The 12,936-nt window shown below is 40.6% G+C and overlaps 1 protein-coding gene across 6 annotated transcripts in view; it reads right to left on the bottom strand.

Annotated features, from left to right (window-relative positions):
* Positions 1-12,936, bottom strand: part of LOC105473764 (FERM, ARH/RhoGEF and pleckstrin domain protein 2) — a 148,675-nt gene that overhangs the window by 127,944 nt on the left and 7,795 nt on the right. For 3 of the 6 annotated variants that reach the window (XM_071073768.1, XM_071073765.1, XM_071073767.1), the window contains exon 2: positions 3,217-3,425. The exons of 1 other annotated variant lie outside the window; for it this stretch is intronic. In XM_071073768.1, the coding sequence (XP_070929869.1) occupies positions 3,217-3,399 (183 nt within the window). In that variant the 5' untranslated portion in view covers positions 3,400-3,425. The remainder of the gene's footprint in view (positions 1-3,216; positions 3,426-12,936) is intronic. 2 more of the 6 variants (XM_071073766.1, XM_071073769.1) reach the window with 1 other exon arrangement.

The following is a 12,936-nucleotide window of genomic DNA, read 5'->3' as shown; positions in this document are numbered from 1 at the left end:
CAGCCGAGTGTCTGCCTCAGCCTACAGGTCCAACAGCAAAAACCACCTGACCACAGTATGTCTCTTGGTTCCAGTGTAAAGGCAAGAGGCAGAGAGACAGAATACGAATGAGACAAGTGAACAAATGACAGCAAGACAGTGATGGTGAGCTTGGGTCAGACAACCAGCCTTGATCCAAAAACAACAAGGAAGAGGGGGTGGGACAAGCCTGCCTCTGTGGGGCTACGCAGGGGGGACTTCCCCAGGAGGGGACTCTGCCCACTCAGGGCAGGCCCCACTTACCAGCCCATCGACACCAAACCTTAGAGTGGCACAGACAATTGCACTTCCAGAGGCTGTATCCTGGTATACTGGCAATACTTGTCAGGGTAGATTACAAAAAATGCGCACCGATTCCTGGCCACTCTCCCACCAAGGTGCCTCTACTTCCCCACCCCTTGAATCAGAGCTAGCCTGGTAGCCTGCTTTAATTAATAAAACGTGGCAGAAGTGACAATGGACAAATTCCAAGCCAAGAGCCCAAGGAACACTGCAGTGCCCACTTCTGGACTGAGAACATTTCTGTGACCACGAAAATGAGGCCAAGTGAGCTGGAGGGAGAATGAGATTCTGCATGTGAGGTTCCAACCAGGGTGCCAAATGTGTGGGTAAGGCAATCCCAGATTGCCCAACCCTCTGAGTCAGCCTACTAGAGCCTCCAAACCAACACACAGACCTGTGATTTAAGCTCCATGTTTGGGATGGTTTGTTACTTAACAAAGCTAACTGATGCAGTTGTGGAGGACAGGGTACTTGGAAGCAGAATACAACCAACTTATAATATATTGAATTTTAGCTCTCCCTACAGGTGTGTATCAGCAGGCAACACAATGTAAAAAATACCCCAAGCTGGCACAGTGGCTCACATCTGTAGTCCTAGCTACTTGGGAGGCTGAGGCAGGAGGATCACTTGAATCCAAGAGTTAGAGGCTGGCCTGGGGAACATAGCAAGATCCTGTCTCTTAACAAAAAAAAAAGTACCCCATCCAACACAGGATATTCAGAATATGCAAGACCATTTTCTTTTTCTTCAAATAAAAGTTCTTTAATTTCTGGTAACTCTGCCAGATATATCAAATACCAAATACGACAGTTATATTTAACTGAAACAATAATCTCAATTTATTAAAACTGACAAGCTGTAAATATTGCAAAACTTTCACAAAATGGCATCTCTGATTTCCTTAGGTATAAAATGACTCATACTCAGTAAAGGTGAATTTCTCTGAGAAGAATTTACATCTTATTTACAGCTCAACAACAAATGTGTGCTTTTTTTCTTCTGGGTCCTAGTTTTAGTTGATAAAGTCCAGTAGGCAGAACAAAAAAAAAGAGAGAGAGAAAAAAAGAGACACTCTAAAAGTAAACCTATTAGTACAATTATTTTTCTTTTACTTTTTTTTCTCTTAAATTTTGCACCCGTTATAAGCCTAGACTACAGTAAACGTGTTTATTGGAGGATGGCTACATGGTGGAAATTCCTCCAAACACTTGATTGAAAAAGATTTGGGAGCCCAATTAAGTTTCCAGACTAACCTATTTCCTACAGGAAAGTCACCCAAGAGCTGGTGAAAGCGCAGCCGACTGCTACTCTTCAGGGTTCAAAGGTTGCCCAGCTTCAGACCTCCTTCCCTGCACCAGAAGTGATGTGGGAAGTTGGACAGACAGGTCCTACCGGTTTCAGTTACCATGGCCCTGATGAAATTATCTTTCACTTCCTCCTCAGGTAAGAGCTTCAGAAAAGTATCCCGGTCCCCTGAGTTCTCACACCCTCCATACTTGCCTTCAAACAACACTAAAGGCCAGAGACCACCTTGCTCAGAGCTTCACTGCCCCACCCACCAACCACCCCTCCTCTGTGTTCCCTCTTCCCTCCTTCCCACCCCATGCAATGCATTCTGCAATAAGGTCCACGGCTCACTAATAGTTTTACTTTCTGTGTAGCATCTTGACTCCTCAAAAGAAATTCCCAAGTGTAAATAAACCTCCTGCTAGAGTTTAAATTCATTCTCTTGTCCTTACTTTTGTGCCATTAAGAGCAAGAAAAGCTTCTAAAGATGTTACTTGAAAGCCAGAAAAAATTAGAAGAAAAGAGAATGCATTTGTGTATTACATATGAAAATAAATAATTTTAAAAAGAACTTTTGGCTGGGCACAGTGGCTTACACCTATAATCCTAGCACTTGGGAGGCTGAAGCAGGAGGATCTGTTGAGCCCAGGAGATTGAGGCCAGCCTGGGCAACATGGCAAAACCCTGTTTCTACTAAAAATACAAAAATTAGACAGGCGTGGTGGTGTATGCTTGTAATCCTAGCTACTTCAGGGGTTGAGGAGGGCGGATCGCTTGAGCCCAGGAGGTCCAGGCTGCAGTGAGCCATGATCGCACCACTGCATTCCAGCCTGGGTGACAGAAGACACTTTCTCAAAAAAAGAAAAAAAAAAAAAAGTAAAAAATGAATAAATAAAAAGAACTTTCATGCTAATAACATGTAGAAAAACAAAAAAAGTTTTCTAATACATTACATGGACCTAAAAAATAGTGTTACTTAAATATTGATATATGCATATATTCTTACTATATTTAATTGTTCTTGCTAATATTACCAGTGCAATCTTCTATAACGGAATTTTCAAAATAAAAACTGTATTATCATTGACCTAGAAAAGTAAGTTATATGTTAACACCATACAACACTTCCTGCATGACAGGCTCTGTGTGTGGTGTCTGCTCAATCCTTACACCAGCAGCTCTGCGAAAGAGGGATTATAATTGTCCCCACGTTTCAGAATAGGAAGCTGACACACATGGAGGCTAAGTGGCATCCCCTCATCCAGGTGGCCCAGGCCTCATTGAGACCAGGTGGCTAAGCTGGGAAGGTCTGGGTGTACCATCTGGCTCCAGTCTGCACCTTCCAGCAGTCTCTTAGCCAGCCTCTCACGAAAGAAGAGTAGAAAGACCAAATTATACTACAATTTTAAACAAAAGATACGACAATACCACTTTCCAAATAAAAGGAGAAATTCAGATTTACCGTTTCTAAGGATTTTCTCATGTGTTACCAAAGTCACTTTTGGTCAACTTAATATGCAAAGTCTAACCAGCAAAATGGAACTTGGTATATAATTTGACCGTTAGAAGATATAACAAAACACGCCTCCAAAAATCATGCTTCTTACCTCAGTGTCAAATATTTCCACGGTGTTGTCCAGCAGCTTTACTCTGAGGTGCAGGTGCTTCTCTTGCATTCTGGGCAACAGAGTCTGCCCAGGCTCAAGGGTGCTAACTCCCACAGGGGTCTGGGCACCCAAGCGTGTCCCTGCAGTCTGCAGGACTCTGTATGTTCCTTCTATCTCTCCCATTCTTCACCATCTGAGTGAAGAAAACACTAAAATGAAAAAAAAAAAACACACACACACACATGAAGGAATTATCACATTATTTAGGTATTAAAACAAGATAAAAAAAGAATTATCGGAGACAAGGGAATCCTCTGTATTATTTCTGCAACTTCTGTAAGTCTTAATCACTTCAAAAGAAAGCGTTACAAAAGATTATTTTCTCTCAGGCACTCATAGGTGGAGCATAAAATAACAAGCACCACCCTCAATAACAATATTTCTGAATGCTCTATGAGCCAGTCATACCCATTAACTCATTTAACCTGTTAGACCTCACGAACGAGTGACATCACCACCACCCACCTAGCAGAGGCAAGAGAGCCCAGGGCTGCCACACCAACCCTAGGCTGTCCACTCCCTTAGCACACCTTTCTCCACCAGCCCAAACAGTTATTGTGGTGATGATCCTTTTTAAGTACTAGATAGTGCCATTTCTACCAAACGTAAATGGGCTCCACAAAGCATAGAGAGCATTAATGCGTGTCAGGCAGTGCACAGCAAGATCTGAGGCATTCGTGCAACTGTTCTTCCCCTCTGCTGACTTTATGTGGAGTAGAAGACTACTCCAGCTGAGGACAAATGCCAATAAAGGAGATGAAAACAGCCAGGTTTGTCTTTGCCAGCCTTGTACTCCTCGATTTTTCTAACGTGTCTTGCCAGGGTAGAGCGGGTGCCACTGGTAGTCTGGGAAGTAATTTCATGTATGGCACTGAATGACAGTTTGGATAAGGGTAACAAGGACTACATGCCTGGTAGCAGGAGGCACCTGCCCTTGGTCAGGCCCTTCCCAGCTCCTGCCCATTCTCACAATAACGCCCATCCTCACAATAACCCCCTCATCACTATCCACAGCCCACTTAACAGATGACAATGAGGGCCCAAGCAGGTCAAACACCTGGCCCAGGGAAGAGCTCATGTCCTTTTCAACTCTCCTTTGTGCCAAGGGGAAGGTCTCTGCTTGCAAGCTATTAAGTCTAACAGGGCTATTCTCATCATTATTTGTTTAATGCACTGTAGATTTTATTTTTCCATTCAAATTGGGTATATATTTTTAAAAACAGATTTTATTGTCTATATTTGAAGTCTGCAACATGATGGTATGGGACACACAAAGATAGTAAAATGCGTCTTCATCGTTTTTAACGAAGATCAGCCTAGTATTAACTACTAAATATTTAGTATTAAGTATCAGCTAGAATAATACTAGCTTGTTTTTAATTGTGTTTATTATCTATTATTTATGGCAACTTCCCTTGTGAAATGTCTTATTTATGTTTAAAAATCAATTTTTACATATTTAATACAATAAAACATAGTACGGCAAAAAATATGGCAAAACTGGTGGAGGTGAGATACAAATGCTGGGTGTTTAATCAACAAAGAATGCAGCACTGCACCTATTATTTTATCTCACCCAATCACTCTCAGAGTCTTCCACTAATCCGTAACCTTTTAAAGAGTTAGTCTCAATTTCTAGTCCAGTCCCCTTGTGTGCCAACTTAATTGCTCCGAGTCTCCCGGCCCTTTCCTCTTTTTCATGCTTGTTTTGTCATCAAGACAAGCAAATCAAGAACTCCCCACTTTTTTTGGAGACAGAGTCTTGCTCTGTTGCCCAGGCTAAAGTGCAGTGGTGCCATCTTGGTTCACTGCAACCTCCACCTCCAGGGCTCAAGCAATTCTCCCACCTCAGCCTCTGGAGTAGCTGGCACCACAGGCGTGAGTCATCATACCCAGCTAATTTTTTGTATTTTTAGTAGAGATGGGGTTTCACCATGTTGGCAAGGCTGGTTGTGAACTCCTGGCCTCAAGTGATCCTCCCACCTCAGCCTCCCAAAGTGCTGGGATTACAGGCGAGAGCCACCACACCTAGAAAAGAACCTTTTTATTTCTTAATTTCAAATAGGCTCTCAGTGACTTACTGCCAAGCATCTCCTACTGTACACTTAAACCTTACCCACAAAGACAACCTTCTAAGCTTCTGCACACGTCCAGTTTATCAAACAAGAAAGCAAAAAATGAAGAGCTAAATCCTCTGGGACAAGCAAAATGTGAGTAGTATGAACAAAATGACAAGGCAGTGCAAGTCCCATCCTAATTCCTGAACAAAGCCACTGACTGACACATTTATTACCTGAGCTGCACGGTTGGCACAGGTTGGCAGTTACCTACCATCTTCAGCTGTCATTCTTCATGCTGGATGCTCCTTGAGGGCAGGAACTAAATTCTTACTGTAAACATTTGCCAAGTATTTACTTAATGTCACTGGCATCAAAAAACATGAAGTGGTACATCATGCAATGCACTGTAAAGATGACAACGGCCAAAGACAAGACTACAACCACAAACAGAACGACACTGTAACAAATTACTGTTTTTGCAAAACTAATATTAAACATGAGATATATGAAGTTCTGCGAATCATAAATAAGCCTTTTCATTTCAATTCCATAAACTTTTACTTAATTTTTATGAGTGCATAATTGTACGTATTTATGGGGTATGTGATTTTTTTCTTATTTTTTTATTGACAAAAATTGTATATACTTATCATGTACAACATGATGCCCTGAAATATGTCTACACTATGGGATGGCCAAACTGAGGCAATTAACTTATGCATGACCTCACAAACTTAACATTTTTTGTGGAGAGAACACTTAAAATCCACAAAAATTAGTAGTTTTCAGAAATATAATATGTATCTTAGCAACTTTCAGAAATACAATATGTTGTTACTAACTAGAGTCACCATGCTATATAATAGATGTCCTAAACTTAACTGCTGTCTAACTCAAGTTTTGTACTCTTACACAAGCAAACAATGTGTAATGGTCAAATTAGGGTATTTGGGATATCCTCCACCTCAAACATTTACAAATTCTTTCTGTTGGGAACATTCCAAATCCACTCCTCTAGTTATTTTGAAATATACAATAAGGTATTAACTACAGTTGCCCTATTGTGCTACCGAACAATAGATCTTATTTCTTCTTACTGCATTTTTGTACCCATTAATTAATCCTTCTTAACCCCCACCCCCACTACCCTTCCCAACCTCTGATAAACGTTTTTTTCAGTTCCCACGAGTGAGAATATATGATATTTGTCCTTTCACAAACTTTTATTTATTGAGCAGTTAATGCAAAAGTAAGAGAATGCAAATGAAGAAGACTTCCACTTTGAAGGTACCTCCAACGTGAAAACATGAAAATAAAAATAAATGATCTACATGTTCTCGGTCAGCTCACAACATTTATCAAATATAAAACCATCAAAAGTGGGTTCTTCTGAAACAAGGGATAGGATGTTTTACTTTGGTCATCAAAGGCACTATTTCCCTTAAGTAATGCTACAAATCTGTAAACATTTATATAACTGAAATACATTTTTAGAAGTCATTTCTCCTATTTATTCTACTGTATAATTCTCATTTATGTTTTTGTAAGTATAGCTTGAAAAATTTCTTCAGGTTCTTTCTCTTCTATTCATTATAAGAAAGTCATTTCTAAACATCTACTGCTAAAAAAAATAGACACGGCTAACCTGTAATGTCTAGGTGTACATTCCACCGAGAAAACCGTAAAAAGAAAACACAAGGAAGTTATTACTAGAGAAGCGGTCCCTTCTTGATGGGAGAGAGGGACTGTCGCTGGGAGGGCACACAGGGAAGGAGTTCTTAGGCTGGCGGGGCACAGTTTTATTTCTTGACCTGGACAGTGTTCATTTTGTAATTCATTAAGCCATACACCTGATTCATGTTTTTATATGTGTTTATTTTATAATAAAAATATGTTTAAAACAACAAGCTTTTTAACACTGCTTCTTCTTTCAGGAGAACATGACGTATCAGACAAATAAAAAACACTTTTCTTAGTTCAAGGAATATCAAACTCTCTTCTCAAATATGTGGCTCACAGAGGAAATCTTCACGTTTCACACTTTCCAAGCAGCAACTTACATCCTAATTTTCATCCAGCCCAGAGAGACGCCGACATGGCTGCAGCTGAGATGTAGGCCACAACAAAATACCCTTGTTCATGAGACTGATCTTAAGAAGACAGATTCACTTGAGAGGAGATAACTCTGCGGTACTCTGTTGCTGATATCCCAAAGAAAAATCTGTTTGTTGTCACATAATAGCAACGTGGCATAAACTATCCATTTAATAATTACTCAGCTTTAAGATTAAGACTTACATTTAAGGCCAGGCACGGTGGCTCAAGCCTGTAATCCCAGCACTTTGGGAGGCCGAGACGGGCGGATCACGAGGTCAGGAGATCGAGACCATCCTGGCTGACACGGTGAAACCCCGTCTCTACTAAAAAATACAAAAAACTAGCCGGGCGAGGTGGCGGGCGCCTGTAGTCCCAGATACTCGGGAGGCTGAGGCAGGAGAATGGCGTGAACCCGGGATGTGGAGCTTACAGTGAGCCGAGATCTGGCCACTGCACTCCAGCCTGGGCAGCAGAGCGAGACTCCGTCTCAAAAAAAAAAAAAAAAAAAAAAAAAAAAAAAAAAGACTTACATTTAAGATTTTAACACTAAATTTAAGACTAAGACTTAAGTTTAAAACTTTAAGTTTATTACTAAGCTTCTGAAAGCTTAAAAAGACCTTAATAAAGCCAGGAATAGTGGCGTACACCTATAATCCCAGCTACTCAGGAGACTGAGGTGGGAGGGTCACTTGAGGCTAGCAGTTTGAAACCAGCCTGGGCAACATAGTGAGACTATCTTTAAAGAAATGTAAAAAAATACATTAATAGAAAACTGGCAGGTAACCCCATTGCTGTGATTGCCAGTTAAACTCGGTGTCAAAGCCTGTCAATCTACTGCGGAACCAGCAGGTTGCTCATTCAATATCATTTGCTATAGTGGGATTACTTCCCCTAGCCTGACAACGGGAAAAAAATTTTTTTTTTAGGTATGCACCAGGGCTGGGTATGGTGGCTCATGCCTGTAATCCCAGCACTTTGGGAGGCCAAGGCAGGTGGATCATCTGTCAGGAGTTTGAAACCAGCCTGGCCAACATGGTGAAACCTTGTCTCTACTAAAAATATAAAAATTAGTTGGGTGTGGTGGCGGGTGCCTGTAATCCCAGCTACTCATGAGGCTGAGGCTGTTTTACATAAATTTAGACTAATGAAAATTATCTTTGTTTTGCTTTGTGTGCTTATAAATAAGTATTGAAGAGGCAAGAACACACAAGCTAGACTTGAAACATGGCAAGGCCACGAACAATCCTTGGTGTACCACGTTCTGTGGTCCTAGAAACCTGGTGTCAACCTCTGCCCATCCCTGCTCCTGCCAGCGAAACTTCCCAGATGCCCAGAGGAAAGTGGCAGCGTAAACAACCAGGAATCCGTGGGGGACTCAGTTTATTGTGCCATCTTCTTTCAATGTGAATGAAATGCTTTGCAGTCTTCATTCCTAAAAACATTTCTGGTGGCCGGATACAATTTGCACTACTGACACTGGTCCCGCCTACTACAAACTCGGCTCTTGTGGGTATAGTCTCATTTAACAACAGAAAACCCTGTGACATGTCATTTCCATTTTAAAGTTGGAAAATTCAGCTCAAAAGTCTGCCAAAGCTTTGGGTCATAATGATGTATTGAGTAGGCTTGTAACAAATGGACCACTCTAGTGACAGATGTTGACAGTAGGGGATGCTGTGTGTATGTGGGGGTGGAGGGTATATGGAAAATCTCTTTACCTCCTGCTTAATTTTGCTACTAACCTAAAACTGCTCTAAAAAATAAAATCTATTAAAAAAAAAAAAAAAAAAGGCCTGCCAAGGAACACATAACTCAGAAGTGACAGAGCTAGGACTTGGGCCCAGACTTGGCTACCAAAACTCTTCTTCTGCTGGAAAATCAGCACATGGCTTTTTAGGCAAAAGCACAGTCCACCATCCACAGTAAAGGGTAGGGGCTAACATTTCTATTTTGCAATTAAAAAAAAAAAATCACCTTCCCTAAAATATTTTTTACTGTCTGCTTTGGGAAAATCAAAAACCCAACTTCTCTATGACCAACCCAAGAAAGCAGAATATGAACTTGATATTTCACTACACTCATCTAATAGGAAAGTCCACTGCAGCACTGGGAACAAACTTCACTGCTGATGATGTTCAAATGGAATTCTTCCTCAATCCCTCGACCCTGGGGTGCATTACCTCTTTACTGCAGCACAGCAAGAGATGGATCCTTAAAGCATTACTAACTTTTAGAATAAGGAACTAAATAGTCAATGTGAGGAAGCAGAGAAAAATGTCAAGACCTCTGCTGTAAAGTAAGGCCTTCAAAGTGCTAATGAGAAATGGCTGGCTGGGCAGGTGGGCGGGCCAGCAGGGCTTGCACACCCTCCCCAGAACACTGCTGCATAAACACACACCAACACTGCTACGGTGTTGTCTGAAGGCAATGTGGCCCGAGCATCACAGAAACCATGGTTGGCACCAGAAGCTTGGGGAGAAGGGTGCTGCAGAAATCACTTGCATACACCTCTCCGGCAGGCGCTTCAGGATGGCTGTGTCACTCGCACAGAGCTGACCACTGAGGAGGATCCATATGCGGGCAACACTGTCCCTCAAACACCAGGAGGGGCAGTCAACAACTCAAGAACCTCTGCTGACAGAAGAGCGCTTACTGACACAGAAACGTATCTACCAAGCTGCGATTTTAAAAAGACCAAATAAAAAGGCAGGCGCTAATGGGGAACAAGGAAGGAGGCAGCAGCAGCTGGGGGTGGTGGAAATTCAGGGCCAGCACACTTAGGTTTCAATTCCAACTCTGCCATTAACAAACTCAGTCGTGGCACCACTCCCAGCCCCAGCTTTTTCAACTGGAAAATTACAGAGGAAGGGAAGGGTTAATCAGATCTTTTTCAGCTCTAAGAATCCACGATTCTGTGATAAGGCAGCTCAATGTGAGAACAAATGGAAAGAAAATGTGTTCTTGATTTCTACTAATTTATAGTGTTTGGTAGCCACAAATTAAATATACCTCATAAAATCATGTTATCACAATCTTCCTACCTTAGCATAATGCAATAGTGGCTAAATGTGTGTAAGAAAAGGAAGATCACTTTCAGTCAAATTCAACAACAGTATAGACACAGACTAATTGTTCCAAAGAGACTTCTTTGTACATAACCAATATTTGAAAATCTTACTTTTACTTGCTAGGTTATTTTTTTTAATCGCCTGAACACTAAACAGGTGTATTATTTCCTTTAGAGTGTATTTTAGATCCTCTACAACCTGGTATTCTGATTTTACATTAAACAAAACTCTACAAACTGAAAAACAGAAGTTTTAGGAGCTGAAGTGAATCTGGATAACTGATTCTCTGTACTTCTGTGGGGGGTGTATGAAGTCATCCAATTTAACATCAAAATCTTTATAGAAAAAAGCCAGATCTGTATATGCTTCTTTGGTGTAAAAGTGAATAAAAGGTGCAAAACCAGGTGCATGGCATGCTAACTTCTGTTAAAAGAGGAAAACATATATAATTTTTTTTTAGTAGTGATGATGTCTCACTAGGTTTCCCAGGCTGGTCTCGAACTCTCAGGCTCAAGGGATCCCACTGCTTTAGTCTCCCAAAGTGGTATGTATTTGTTTATATTAAAAAAAAAATAGAGCATAAACCAAAAACTAATGAAAATCATTACCTATGAGGGAGGAAGTGAAAGGGGTAAACAATGTTGGAAGCTGTACACGGTGTTTAGCAGTTTTGATATGGGAACTTCATAAATGGTTTCACATAATTAGAAAGCAAAATTAAATCAATATTTTAGAAAAGCAAGTCGTAAAAACCCAAACAAAATGAAACAAATGGTCTTAACTGTAAATCAAGACATCAGCTAAACTAAAGAAAATTACTTCAAGTGACTTTAAAGCCCAGTAACTCCATTCTACATCACCAGTAAAATATATCTTAAGGAATAAAAGGACTACAAAGAAATCCTACAGGATAAATGACCTTGTCCCTTTGATAAATGGCAACAAAAAAAGGAAACGGTGTATGTGTGTAAATACAAACTGCTAAGACATGTTATCTATAAGGTATGATGTTATCAAATGCTATATATAGGACCTTATTTGAATCCTGAATCGAATATTTACAGATCAGAGAAATGTGAATCCTAAGTATCAGATGATATTAAGAGGTTAATATTATTTTCTAGTGTTTTAGTGGTATTGTGGGTACAGGAAGGGGAAAAAGTCCCTCTCTCTTAGAGACGCATACTAAAGTATTTACGGATAAAACGAAATAATATCTAGCATTTACTTTAAAATAATCCAACGAGCTGGGGGTCAGTGGAGGTGGGTACAGGAAAAAAGATTGTCCACGTGTTGATTTTACTGAAGCTGGATGCATCATGGGCTTTATTATTTTCTCTACTTTTCTGAATGTCTGGAATTTTCCACAAGTCAAAACAAAAAACAAATCTAGCAGTAATTTTTGATGTACATAAGGATTCAAGGAACCCATGCAAGAGTTCAAGCTGACAGTGAGGGAGAGAGAAGCTCCTCCTTTATGAAATCCTGGCCCAGTCTCTACTTTCCATAAGAAACTATAGCCTAGAAAACAAAGCTGCTTGCTCAAGGCCACAGACCTGATTTGTGCAGGGGTGAGACTAACATCTGGCATGGCTTCCAGTCCAATAGACTACAGCGCAAATTCTTCCAGATTAAAAAACTAAGACTATATTCACAGGGATGATTTCCATAGTTCATTACTAGAGAAGTTTCTCTCAGGATGCAGAGCAAAAAAGATATATTAAGAATGATTGTGAAGGAATAATTGTCAACAAAAAACAAAAAGTATTAAAAAGATTAAAAACAAACCAAAAAAATTGATTTAAAGAATTGTAAATTCATGCATTATGAATTCACTCTTTCCTTTATCACCTCCATTTTATTTCAGTTATTGTATTTTTCACTAAAATTCCCACTTCTTTATATCTTCTATTTTCTTGCCAAGACTTTCTATATTTCCATCTGTTTCAAGAGTAGTTTTACTTCTTGGACTATTTTAATAATAGGGGCTTTATAAACTTTTTTTTTTTTTTTTTTTGAGACGGAGTCAGGCTCTGTCACCCAGGCTGGAGTGCAGTGGCCAGATCTCAGCTCACTGCAAGCTCCGCCTCCCGGGTTTACGCCATTCTCCTGCCTCAGCCTCCCGAGTATCTGGGACTACAGGCGCCTGCCACCTCGCCCGGCTAGTTTTTTGTATTTTTTAGTAGAGACGGGGTTTCACTGTGTTAGCCAGGATGGTCTCGATCTCCTGACCTCGTGATCCGCCCGTCTCGGCCTCCCAAAGTGCTGGGATTACAGGCTTGAGCCACCGCGCCCGGCCCTTTTTTTTTTTTTTTTTTAACTGTAGCCCTAACAAATTTCCACAAACTTAGCAGCTTAAAATAAGCCTTTTATTAACTCACAGTGTCTATAGGTTAGAAGTTTGGGTGTAATGTAACTCACCAGAATTCTCTGAA

Source organism: Macaca nemestrina, chromosome 11 (genome assembly GCF_043159975.1).
Source record: "Macaca nemestrina isolate mMacNem1 chromosome 11, mMacNem.hap1, whole genome shotgun sequence".
Taxonomy (NCBI): Eukaryota; Metazoa; Chordata; class Mammalia; order Primates; family Cercopithecidae; genus Macaca; species Macaca nemestrina.
This window is presented reverse-complemented; position numbering and strand designations above follow the sequence as displayed.